The sequence below is a fragment of the Talpa occidentalis genome, unplaced genomic scaffold (genome assembly GCF_014898055.3).
Source record: "Talpa occidentalis isolate TD23 unplaced genomic scaffold, MPIMG_talOcc4v2.1 talOcc4.10, whole genome shotgun sequence".
In the NCBI taxonomy this organism is placed as follows: domain Eukaryota; kingdom Metazoa; phylum Chordata; class Mammalia; order Eulipotyphla; family Talpidae; genus Talpa; species Talpa occidentalis.
This window is the reverse complement of record NW_023600993.1, coordinates 49,211,941-49,225,672: the sequence shown is the minus strand read 5'-3', so window position 1 is coordinate 49,225,672 and position 13,732 is coordinate 49,211,941. Positions and strand designations below refer to the sequence as shown.

The following is a 13,732-nucleotide window of genomic DNA, read 5'->3' as shown; positions in this document are numbered from 1 at the left end:
TTTCCTTAGATTCTGTGTTCTGACTATTCCATCAAAGCATAAATCTATTTCAGAAGACTGTCCTTTTTCAAACTAGTTAGACAAGCGGTTATTCTTTGTGCACAGTCTAACAAAACCTTATTAATTCCGTTTACTTACCAGAGAAAATATAAGTACGATCTATATAATACTAGATAATACTAGACATTTAAGGTGAAAAGAGTGAAAATTAAATTTGTCATCTGGATATATCTAGACAGCGAGATCTGGATCATGAAAAGATGAAATAGTGTTATATATAAATTGTGTCTGTGATATCAGACAGCCTCTGATTTCAGATTGTAGGAAGCGTCCTGAGACAACACCACCTCCAGTTCCATTTCATTGACTGTTCGTCATTCCCCTCTTCTAGGAACCAATGTTCATGAAGCCAAGAACATACTTAAATGCAGCGGACTCCCCATTACCTCTGCCGTCGACCTGGAAGATGCAGCCAAGAAGGCTGTGGCCAGTGTGGCTAAGAAGTGAAGCCTTTGTCCTGACCCCTTGAAAGAAGCAGCCCATTTTCCTATAAAAAGGAATAGTTCTCTCGTTTAGTTCTCGTTTCTGTGAAGGAAATGATTATCCCATTGGGAAAAAAAATGAGGAGGGGGTGAACAAGAGTCACTGTATGAAAAATCTTAAATCTGTATTTTCCTTAATAAGATACCTATGAAGTCTAAATAACATTCTTTATTGATGCCCTAATCTGTAAGCATCATTGTGCTGACCTAGGGGAGCGGCCTGCATTGCTAAACAGCATGCATATTACAGCATTTGACATTGGTTCCTGGTTCTTTTATAACAGTTTTGGTGACTCTTTGATCCTATATAATAAATAAAAATTACAGACTTTAAAAATCTTAGACAAGATTGCATTTAAAAGATTATCAAAAAGGTGCTGCTGTGACACAATGCAACAGTTTTTACAAGTTTCTAATTCTACCACATGTTTGCAAAATCTATGAATATTCCAATATAGATTTGACAGTGGAAGGTCCACATTAATTTAACATGCATGGATTCTACCATTTGCCTTAATGATTAAGATACTGTTTACCTCATACTAAAATAAAACCAGAAGCCTTATTTATGATTTTCAACACCTCTTCTTCAGCTTCAGATGGGGTCATACTCAAAAAAGCCCATCATAAATTGAAAACATCATTAAGTTGAAAATGGATTTAATGCAATATAAAAGACCAGCCACATGGTACACTGTTGAGTGTCAGTTTTTTACCCTCATGATGGATTTGCTGACTGGTTTGCTGGGGCTCACTGCCTCTGTCCAGTATCACAAGAGAGTATCATACTACCTAGGAAAAGATCAAAATTCAAAATTGGAAGTATGTATTCTATTGGAACTGTATTGCTTTCATAACATGATAAAGTAAAAAAAATCATGAGTCTAACCATCATAAGTCAGGAAAGTCTATAGAAGGTTGTATTCTGATGTCAAAACTGGAATGCTGATTATTATGGAAATTTCTGCAACTAAATCACTTCAAGATGAGACCTTACTGAAGATTTGTGAGTGTTGTGAGTGTCACTTTCATCTCTCTCCTCTCTTTTTCCCTTAGAAACTACCAGTTGGAAAAACATAATTAAGAGAATGATACTTTTTTCCCCATAGGTCCATTTTTGTGATGGGGAAAAATTTGAATTTGGTTTTTGTTTATAAATTTTGGTAAAGTTTTACCTGTACATGAATTTAAATAAAATCTATGTTTCATATGCTCTAAGATCTGTGTGTTTCTCATTGTAGTCAATTTTATTCTTCAAACACTTTTTCTTTTCCTAACCCAGACACTAGCCTTAGGCATATCACCAAAATTAGAAAATTTGGGTTTACACACAGGATTATTCCACTTCCATTCAACTTTATCAGCAACCAATTCTGTTAGGAGATTATTCAGGGAAAGAATAAAAATCATCTACAAATCAGAAACCCAGACAAGTGTCACAGATATCTAGTAGGTTAAAATGTGACTTCATTTTGCATAATGTGAAGGAAATATACTGACATAAACTTCTCTCACTTAATGGGGCTCTGTTGCTAGCATTAACAATTTTCTTCTCAAAATGCAAATGTGTGGCAGACCAAACTTCTTTGTTCCCGTAAATTTCACAGTTGGACAAAAGTTTAAAGTTACTATTTTAGAGACTCAGATTTACCATGGAGAAAGAAGCCATTTGACAGATAAGCTTTATGTCCTTTCTTAATTGTTCTACAATGGATGAGAATTATTAATATCTATTTAAGTGTGCCTTGGTTTTTGATAGCTTAATAACTAGATGGTATGTTAAAGAAATTATACCGTTAGACAGAAGAACATATTTTAATTTTTTGCACTTTGATCATACTGCTGTATATATTGATGTTCTTAATGAATCTAGTTTGGAGGAGGGGGTAAATCGTGCGATTATTTTTTAAGACCATTAATAACAACCATGTAACCCTTTATTTTCAAATTAATCATTGTCAAAATTGGGCTTTATATTGTTTCCTCAAAGTTCTAAGGGTTTGAGTTTACGTTGCTCACACGGTGTCCCTGGTGCTGGGCATAATATAGATGCACAAGTATTTGTAGAATAACTTCCTGTTTGTGTGTAGACCCAACCCAGCAGTACTGACTGATGACACAGCTTAGAATCCCAAAGTTTGTGTTCATGACAAATCTAAAGTCCTCTTTATATTTCCTAGTCCTATATGTTCTATAATTTGGACCTTCCAGAATTACCTTCAAGTCTTTGTCTTATCTATACTATAGCCTTGTGCCTCTTAATGACATTTTAGTGAAACTAATTCCAGATATGATGCGGATCTTATCCTCTAGCCATGCTGGTCACACAAGGACAAGTCATTAAGCATAACTATATATATAAATATGGAAAGTAGCTCCTTTTCATCTAATCAGTGTTCTTTAAACTTGGTCTTATACTAAGCAACAATATCCATGAAAGGAGGTCACTATCTGAACATGGTACTTAGTGTCCAAGTTGCTTATCAAGCAGTACAATTCATCCTCCATGCCTTTGGGTTCTGCATCCAGAGATTTAACCAACTGTGAATCAAAAATATTACTACTACTATGTTTGCATCTGTACTGGACATGTACAGATTTTTCTTGTCATTTTCTAAGTAATACAGTATAGCATTGGAAGAGACTATGCATTATATTAGATACTTTAAGTAATCTATGGATGATTTAAAGTATATAGGAGAATGTGCATAGTTTATATGCAAATACTACACTATTTTATATAAAGGACTTGAGCATCCTGGGTTTTGGTATTCTCAGGGGTCCTGAAACCCATCCCCCATAGGTAGTGAAGGACACCTATACACATCTATTTACCTGAACTGCGTTTCATGTCAAATGTTAAGTCTTGCTAATCTACCATGTCAGTTGCCTAGAATCAGCATCAGATTTAAAAGAGATTAAAGACTGACCCTCCCATTTATTAATGTACACTTCGTTTGAGTTGCTTAACTAATGGTATTTGTCCAGACTCTTGTCGTGACAAAAAAATCCAATTTGATCTTAAATAAAAGAGGGGGAACCATGTTGTTCTAATGATTATAAAAGACAGATTTTTTTTTTAGAAAGAAAAAAAGAACTTGGACTTTATTGGGGCAATTACAATCCCTTCAATAGCTCAGCTAGTAGAATGAAGCACTGTAGTTTACTCTATGCCAGCAATTACAAGTGTTTGCCATTTTTCAGTTGTCTCATTTGTAGGTTATTTTCCTTATTTAAAATGTGTTTGTATTAAATATTACATTGTTGAGAAAGCTTATACTGTCTTTTAATCCTTGACACATAATCCATTATCAGTGGACATGATCTTTGGGTGTTGGTCTGCATGTAAAAAATTTTGTTTTGATTTATTTAAATTTACAAAGCATTAAGATAATTTTATACAGAAACCAGCTACTATCATTCCTGTAAAGATAACCATTGATGATTTTAGTAATGGCATAGCTGTGAAATGAAGTGACAAAGTTTATAATTGTTCTACTTCTTTACTTCTTCTAGATGTATTGAACAAAAATTTAAGCGCTGTCCTCCCCTGCCTACCACCAGTATCATAATAGTTTTTCGTAATGAAGCATGGTCCACACTGCTTAGAACTGTCCACAGTGTGCGCTATTCTTCACCTGCATACTGCTGAAGGAAATCATTTGGGTGGATGATGCTAGTGTAGATGGTAAGAAAGCACATGCAAATTAGATTGTTTACCCAGTAAATTCATGTGACATTGTCCAGTCCTTTTGGTTATATTGTTTACTGTACGCCATCTTAGAGCTTGAATATAATAGCTTGAATGGTAGGTATGATAGATGAAAGTAGAATCCAGGGTGTTTATATTCAATTTTTGAGTTCAAAAGTGTATGAAGCACCAGACTTTTATTGTAAGGCATAATGATTGAGCAGAAACTTAAGCACTGAGTCAGGCTGCCTTTGAATACTAGCTCTGGTCCTACCCATCTATGTAACTAAGGCAAGTTACTTACCCCCATATACCCTTTTTTATCTGTAAAATGGAGGAAATGCAGTATATTATTAAATTTATTTTATTACATTTTTTATTTTTTATTTAAATTTTATTTTTATATTCCCCATGCAATTACAACCCCCTTATTTTGACCCCAATCCCTCCCCTCCCTGCCTCCCCCCACCCCCCATAGAGTGTCTCTGGTTCATAGTTGTTTGTTGATTTAGATATTTTCTTTCTTATAGTTATTCTTTTTCCTGGACCCTTATTTAAGTTTTCTAGGTTCCTGCTATGAGTGAGACCATCCGGTATTTTTCTTTTTCCTTTCTGGTTTATTTCGCTGAGCATGATCCCTTCCAGCTCCATCCATGTTGCTGCAAATTGCATGTGTTTATCTTTTTTGAATGCTGAGTAATATTCCATGGTGTATATGTACCACATCATCTTGATCCAGTCATCTGTTTTTGGGCATTTGGGTTGTTTCCAAAGCTTAGCTATTGTAAATAGTGCTGCTATAATCATAGGGATGCAGGTGCTCTTTGGAATTGATGTTTCTGTGTCCTTTGGGTAAATACCTAGGAGCGGAATTGCTGGTTCATATGGAAGCTCTATGTTTAGTAGGTCCAGAAATCTCCACACAGCTCTACATAGTGGTTGGACCAGTTTGCACTCCCACCAATAGTGCAGGACAGTTCCTTTTTCTCCACAACCTCACCAACATTTGTTGTTGCTAGTTTTTTTAATATGTGCCATTCTCACTGGTGTGAGATGGTATCTCATTGTAATTTTGATTTGCATTTCTCTGATTACAAGTGATGTTGAACATTTTTTCATATGCCTGTTGGCCATTTGCATTTCCTCTTCAGAGAAGTTTCTTTTTAGCTCTTATGCCCACTTTTTGACAGGATTATTTTCTTTGTTTTTGTTGCGTCTCATCAGCTCTTTGCAGATTTTTGTGATCAGTCCTTTATCATTAGTGTTGGGTGCAAAAATGTTCTCCCAGTTGGTGGGGTTTCTCTCTGTTTTTGTTATTGTCTCTTTTGCTGTGCAGAAGCTCTTTAATTTGATGTAGTCCCAGCTGTTTATCTTTGCCTTCACTATCACTGCTTTGGGTGATGTGTCTGTAAAGATGTCTTTGATGTGCATATCACGTAGTGTTTCACCTATATTTCTTTCTATGTATTTTATGGTTTCAGGTCTTATGTCTAGTTCTTTAATCCATTTTGAGTTGATTTTTGTGCATGGTGTTAGGTAGTAGTCAAGCTTCATTCTTTTGAATGTAGCAACCCAGTTTTCCCAGCACCATTTATTGAACAAACTTTCTTTGCTCCAATGCATATTCTTTGCTTCTTTGTCAAAGATTAGTTGACCATAAATCTGTGGGTTTATTTCTGGATTTTCTATTTGATTCCATTGGTCTGTGTGTCTGTTCTTGTTCCAATACGATGCAGTTTTGATGATTATGGCTTTGTAGTATAGTTTGAAGTCTGGGAGTGTGATGCCTCCATTCCCTTCTTTTTTTTTTTTTTTTTTTTTTTTCAGGACAGCTTTGGCAATTCCATATGAATTTCATCAATAATTGTTCTATTTCTTTGAAGAATGACATTGAAATTTTTATTGGAATAGCATTGAATCTGTATATTGCTTTTGGTAGGATGGCCATTTTAATAATGCTTATTCTTCCAATCCATGAGCAGGGGACGTCTTTCCATTTCTTTGTGTCTTCTATTTCTTTTAACAGTGTTTTGTAGTTTTCTTTGTATAGGTCCTTTACCTCTTTTGTTAGATTTATTCCCAAGTATTTGATTTTTTTTTTTTGTTTCGATAATAAAAGGGATTTTTTTTTTATTTCTTCTTCTTCAGATTTATTGTTTGTGTAGAGGAAGGCTACTGACTTTTGCATGTTGATTTTGTATCCTGCCACTTTACTGAGCTGATTGATGAGTTGAATTAGTTTTTCTGTGGAGTTTTTGGGGTTCTCCGGGAGTCTTTGTTTTTCTCTAATGGTGCCTGGAGCCGTTCGCTCACCTCCACGCCGAATCTGCAGGGTTCTCCACAGCTCCCGTTCATGGGGTGTGGTGGCTGAAATAGTTCCTTTCCTCTCACAGTCCCGCTTGATGCGTAGTTTGTTCTTTTTGGTTGTTTTAGTGTTTTTGTTTTTTCCTCCTTCCTGTTGGTCAGAGAGTGCTGACTTTGTGGGTGGGGGAGGGTAGCAGGGTTCTGTGCTTTCCTCCCTTCTAGTCCTCTTTTATGGCAACTTTCTTCTTTGGGTAGTTTGCTGGAGTCGCCCGTTTATCTTCTGTGTCCCAGTTCTCACTGGGACCTGCCGCTTTTCTTCCCTATTAACTTTTTTTATTGGGAGATCTTACTCACAGCGTTTCCTCCCCTCCATGTTGATCCTGTATTTAAAAGACAGATTTTTGTTTACAGTTAAGGCTGGATCTAGAGTCTCAATACTATCAGAATTTGAAGTGTGCATCTCCTGCCAGCTTGTCTCTGGTTCAAATACTCAGGCAAACCATATTTCTGAGGTGGCACAAAGACTGCTGGGCATATTATGCACATATTTTCCAGCTTAGTACCCATTAAAAAGGAGAGAGGAAGGGAAAATAAAAGCAAGACAGTGAAAGGGGTAGGGAGGAAGCAACACAAAGTTATCTTTTCTTTCCTGATAGTTCTAAGAATCATCTAGAATTGAAATTAGCAATTTTTGTCTCTAGAACCTACCCCTAAACCACTCATTCCTCTGGCCTGGAGTTTACAGAACTCTGGTGAATCCTGTCTGGGTTCAATAACTACTTGTGAACTTAAAGACAAAACTAGTGTCACCCCTCAAAGTGCTGGGAGGGAAGGGCTAGTTCCATAAGGAAATTTGGAGCTCTAATAAGTAGTGTATTTTTTGGGAAGGAAAAAGAAGAGATGATAAACACACCCATCAATTGTGAAGCAGTGGGTGGTACTAATTTTTCTATAAGAACATTTCCAATTCTAAAATTTCGTAGTTCATTTCTATTAATTTCTCTACAGTTCTTTGTACTCACACAACTTACCAGGTTTTTTATACAGATACTACTTGAATCATGTAAATATTTGGCCTTAATTTATTTGTCATGAACAGATCCACATAAGAAATAATGGCATTGAGGCATTTAGTTCAATTAAGTTGTAGTTCAATTCATGAATTAGTAAAATAGCCAGGAAACTTTAAATGACTTGACTCGATCTGTGAATCATTTTTAATTAGTTCTCTTACAATTTATATGCTCTGTCCATTCCTCTCATTTTGCTATGGGAAAAAAAAAATTGTCAACTCAAAGAATTATATTGTTTTTTATTCAGGCCCTAATAAAAGTGAGGAGAAAAATTATGTTTTGACATTTCTAAATTAAACATTTAAGAGTCTGATTATTTGCAGAACATGTGGTCTAAATGAGAAAAATATAATGGTAAAATAATGGGAAAGAGTGGGAAAAGGACATACTCTCATATGGCCTTCTAGACTTGGAGTTAGCAAACTAAGAACTGCGGAACTATTTTAGTGAACTAAATTTTATTGACACACAGCCAGGTCCATCTTATCTGTGGTTGACTTTATGTCCCAACAGCAGTTAAGTACTTGGAACCTAATGTGTGGTCTATTGTCCTAAAACAATTGCTACTTGGCTCTTTTCTAGGTAAACAAAAATACACAATATTATCCACAAAGTGACAGCAAGAGATTATTTTTCACAGATCTGGGAAAGACAGATGTAGACATAGTGAAAAAGTTATTAAGAGGAAAGTATGCTTTTGATCTTCTCATTTTAAACTCTGTGAAAACTTAGTAGCCTACAAAAGGCCATTTACCAATGAAAACATATAGTTATGTTGATTTCTGTCTCCATCATCACAAGAACTGTAGGCAGTTTGGTGCAATTATTTTTTTAATTGAAATATCATTGTTTTACATCTTTGTTAGTGTTTTGACAAAATAAGATGTCACCTGTCAGGTGGAGTCACCTTAGCTACCACGGAAGCACCCATAGGCCTCCACCAAAGTCCACTGTGCTCTCCCACTCCCTGTTCTCACACTCCCTTCCCCCTCCCACTCAGGGTCCTTCATATCTATTGTCAGCTTTATGCTATTCTTAACCATTTGCAAGTGTATTAGGAAAATATCAAATTATGGCTACAAATATTGAACTCCTAAGGAGTCATCATCCTCAAAGTGGTCCTTGCTGCTGACTATGTAAGGATCCCCAGAAGATGATGAAAAAAACAAGAGAAAAAAGTGACTTCAGTGCACCTGATTCCCAGTACGTTGCCACAGCAGTATTATTTAATTTTACCTTTGTGGAAAGTGTGACATAGTGAGAGAAAAATTCCTCAACTTAAGTTACATTGTGGCAAAAATTTAGGTTTCTGGACACCTGTTCTTGTGTAATTCTATCACTTCTTCTATTGCATCACTGCCCAATTGAACTTCCTCTGATGATGGCAGTGATAGAATATTGTGCTGTTCAATATGTTGTCATTAGCTAGCCACATGTGATTATTGAGCTCTGAGCCCTGATTTTTCAAGTTTATTTAATTTCAGTTACTTAAAAGCTGTATGTTGCTGGATAGTGAAGCTCTATTGTCTAAATCTGATGGGTTTTCAGATACTTTATTTTCAATTCAAAGGAGCTCACAATGCTTAAGTAACTTAACTTTTGCCAGGAAGTTTACTACCTTAACTAAACCTCTTAGCAACTCTGTGAATCTCTCATTCCTATTTTACAGATGAGAATACTGTATCTCAATGAAGGTAAGAACATGACTGTGAACACACAATCTGCATATGGCTAGTCACGATTGAACTTAATCTTCTGAGTCCATAGCTATTGTACTTTGTTTTATACTTGCAAGGGTCCTTCTAAGATGTGAATTTACTTTCAGTGGGCCACTTGTAGTCATGGATAATTTGAAAGAATGTTGGAAACAAAGGTGTTTAGCTGTTGGACTCTTGAATTTTCATGTACCCCATACTTTGAGGAGGAAGGTTGAAATACTGAAAGTTTGCTCTTTGCAGTTGTAACTACAGTGGTTATGGTACTTTCCTAGATTTGCCCAAAACCTAGGGCAGGGATCCTTTTCCAGAGCCCTAGCATTCTTGTTAGGTCACTGCCGTTCCCATATACAAAACCATGATCATCCACAAAACAAAAGGTAGAGGAGCATGTGAGGTGATGGCTAGAGACAATATTATCACAGTGGTAGGAGAAAATTTAATTAGCAGTATCACCCTTTTGGAGAACTTTAGGTCCAGCAATCAAAATAATGTTTTTACATCCAAAATAAATGAGTTGCATTTCTAAGGTAGCTTATACAAACTGGACAAATCCAAAATTAATTAGATTTTTTATGCCAACTATGGGAAAGTATTCCCTTTTACTCCTGTACATTTGAAGAGACAGTCCATTGAGTATTCATTTTTTTTCTCCTTATCTAGAAGCTTTTGTAACTTTTCCTAGCTAGGCAAGAAAGAAATGTAATACAGTCATTTTGTAGAAGACATTTAGATATCTGTTTTCAGATCAGAAAGTGACTGGAAAACTTGAAAGTTTTGATTTGGAGTTTGCTTTCAATTATCTCTTAATAATGAATATTCATGTGTTCTAAATCCTTATAATTATTTGCTCTGAGCAAAAAAGTTTCAGAAGAGGGCCTCCCTGGTGGCACAAGGGGTTAAGACACAACCTATGAAGCTATCTGCAGCCACTGCAGCACGAGTTTTATCCCGGCCAGGGAGCTGCCCACACGGCGCAGCAGACCTCTCTTGACTCGCGCACTACTCCCCTCAGCAGTGTATTTCAGTCAATCCGCCTGTTCTGCTCCCAACTCTGTCTCTGGTGAATCCTTTCACCTCCTCCCCACACCTCTGGCCTGTACCCCAGTTCTTGTATGCATAAATAAATCTTTTTTTAAAAAAAGTTTCAAAAGACCTGCATTACAAGCACAAGCAACAGATTAGACAAACAGGGCTTCATGTGTAATTCATGTGTAAAAATAAAACTATTTTTTGCAGCAGAAAATTTTTCCAAAAGTAGAAACCATCCAAATGTTGACATGATGGGCAGACAGATGAAATGGGGTAAATCCAGAAAATGGAATATTATTCATCCACAAAAAGGAATGAGGCACAGATATGCTACCATACAGATGACCCTTGAAAATATTACACCAAATGAAAGAATTCAGTCACAAGGGCAACATGTTGTGTGATTACATTTATTGGAAATGTCCAGAAGAAACAAAACTATAGAGGGAGAATGTAGATTGACAGTTGCCAGGACTGGAAGGAAAGGAGTAAATGGGTAGTGACTGCTAATGGGCAAATTTGCATATGCCCCTTCAATTTTGTTCCATATATAAATTATTATTTTTTTCTGAAATATGATATAATGTACTAATGGTGCGTTTCATGTTATTAGGCATTTCCTAAGCCTTTGAAGTGTAGTATCTATGATTCTAATATTTGAAATTATGCCATATTTTGTTCCTGATGAAAGACAAATACATAGATCTCTGGTCAGACATTTAGTGGGGGCAACACTGTTTTGGAAGAAACATAGTATAAGGACAAGCCAACACCGTAGAAATATGGGAGAATTTTGCCTCCTGAGTATATTAAAAGCAGATTCAAGGCAGTTAGCTGTTCTCTCTGCAGGACAGGCATCCTGGAGCGGACCAGATGCTACTCAGAGTTGTCGTCATGCTCCTGCTGCAGTTGCAAATATGGCTGATGAACTGCAGGTTCTTTGGAGTCTTTTTGTCTTGGAGGCATGGTATCTAAAATTTTAGTATTTGAAAGTGTGCCATGAACGCAAAACCTCATCAGGGCTGCTGTTCCAGTGTATGCCACTTTAAAATAGTGCTTGAAGGATGTAGCTAATTAAGCTTAACTCAAACAAATGTTTATCTAACATCTGCTCTTCCCAGCAAATGGCAGCTGCTGGGAGAAGAGCGATTAAATAAAGATGGACCCTCTACTCAAAGTGTGGATAATCCAGGTGTGCTTAGAACTCCTCACCGCAGCTTGACTAGACTGGGAAGAGTGATGGAAAAATGAAATACTAGAAACACCTGACAAGAATTTCCCATAGATTATAGTACTGTGTATACAGCTGTGTCCCTGTGAGGGATTTTATGTCTCTAGGGCAGATTTTTCATAAGCTTAATTTTTTTTTCCCAAAGATTGATTTATTTATTTATACAAGCACTGGGTATAGTCAGAAGCGCGGGAGGGCGAGAGAATTCACCAGAGCCAGAGCGGAGAGCAGAACAGGCAGAAGGACCGAAGTACACTGCTGAGGGGAGCAGCGGGCGGCAGGAGAGGTCTGCGCGCCGTGTGGGACCCTCCTCAGGTGGCCGGGGAGCAGCCGGGGATCGAACCGGTGCTGCAGAGGCTGCGGGCAGCTTCGCAACTCAGCGCTCAACCGCTGCGCCACCAGGGAGGCCCATGTTTAAATATTAATAATTGATTACGGTATACATTTTAAAGCATACTCTCTAAACTTACAGATCTTCTTATTCTACTCATAAATTCATCCCATTTTAACAAACCCTCTTTTAAGGGCCCTTGTTTCATGTTTTGATCTGTTTTCAAAATTAGCAAAACTTTAAACATTCAAACTGCCTGTATAAACTTAATACATTCCATGTTCTTTTCAAGTGCTCTTAATTTTATAACAAGCATGTAAGTAATTTTCATAAATCTAATAAATTAAAACTAAAATAATCATTCTTAAATTATCTTAAGTGTGCTGATATTGTGTACTTAATGAGATTTTATTCATTTGGGAGATAGAGGTTTTATTCTCATCTCAGGGGACTGAAATCAATTTAACGTAAGTTAAATTTTAAAGTCAGTGCACACAATATCATTTGAAGTTAAAATTACTTTTGATCATTCTTAAGATTGTCAGGGTAGGTTGTGTCTGGATGCCTATCACATTGACAGCTGTTACTTCGGCTTTAGAAGAGCTCTCTTTCTTCAATGTAGCAACAGATTAAGGAGTTAGTTTCTATTTAACAGTCATTCTCAAGGAAGAAAGTACAAAATTCAGTGTCTCTCTTGGACATTGTTTTCACTTATGGTGGTTCTTGGGGATTGTGCTTGAGTATATTTCACCCCTTTCACCCTTTGAGGCAGCATAGCATTTTATGGTGTCAAGAGTATGAATTAGTTTTCATTTCTTGTATTGTCACAGTCTTGCTTTTGTCATCTCTTTGGTGCAAAAGAATGAGTAGCTTCATTGTTGCTAATGCTTGCATGTTCATCAGGGCTAAGGCTCAGATGTGCTCTTGACATCTGGGCCTTGACGCCCTTCCATGTAACCTGTGGACCCTCACACGCTATCTCACCCTTCAGCTTTCTGGCTTATGCTTCTTTATATCTGAGGCTGATTCCTGATGGGTTTGGCTGAAGGTCAGCAGAGAACAGATAGCCCAGCACTTTAGACTGGGGTTTCTGAGGGAAAAGAGCACCTTGGTCTGAGGCCAGCTGACTAGGCTCACAGAGGGGGACATAGCAAAATCCATCTGAAGTCAGGAAAGAACCATCTGTGAGTTCTGCTCAATTCTTCCTCCCCCAGAACACTCCTTAATAAGATTTTAATATAAAACCTCAAGTTATTATCAAGTGCTCAATCGTAAATGTCAGATTGGAACTATGATGGGGACCTATTGATCTAAGCATTTCTTACACATGACTGAGTGTATAAATTACCATAATTAACACAAAGTATTGAATATTGGGTGACTTAAACATTTCTCTGCTTAACTCCAAGGCATCTGGGCTAGCTGAAGTTACAACAGCTCGTCACCTGGCCTGGGCACAGGATCACTGGCACACCTCCTTCCTGCCAGGTGGGGTGGAAGTCTATGCTCCTGGCTTTGCTGACTTGGGGAGTCGTTGTCACAAGTTATTTCTGAGGTATTTAGCTAAAAGTAAAGAAGTGATCATCTACATATTTTTGTCTTGCTTGGGGATCCCTTTTCTGCCCTTCAACCAGAAAGAACTTTTTGGGGGCTTTTCTTGTCTGTGCCTGTTGGTATTCACAGGTCTCCAGTTTCTTCAACTCCAATCTAATAGAATAGAAAGATCAGGGAACTTGTCACCTTGTTGTCCTTTGTTTCCTGAGGTCCCTAGGAGAGTGTTACTTTACCTTTCAGAGTTGTCTCAAGTTTTTTT

The 13,732-nt window shown here is 37.1% G+C and overlaps 1 protein-coding gene across 6 annotated transcripts in view; it reads left to right on the top strand.

The window, feature by feature from the left end:
- SUCLG2 (succinate-CoA ligase GDP-forming subunit beta) overlaps window positions 1-13,732 on the top strand; it is a 458,258-nt gene that overhangs the window by 295,308 nt on the left and 149,218 nt on the right. The window contains exon 11 of one of the 6 annotated variants that reach the window (XM_054695418.1): window positions 13,329-13,529. The exons of 4 other annotated variants lie outside the window; for them this stretch is intronic. In XM_054695418.1, the coding sequence (XP_054551393.1) occupies window positions 13,329-13,345 (17 nt within the window). In that variant the 3' untranslated portion in view covers window positions 13,346-13,529. Of the gene's footprint in view, window positions 1-391; window positions 1,775-13,328; window positions 13,530-13,732 lie in introns of those variants that run through there. One more of the 6 variants, XM_054695403.1, reaches the window with a different exon arrangement.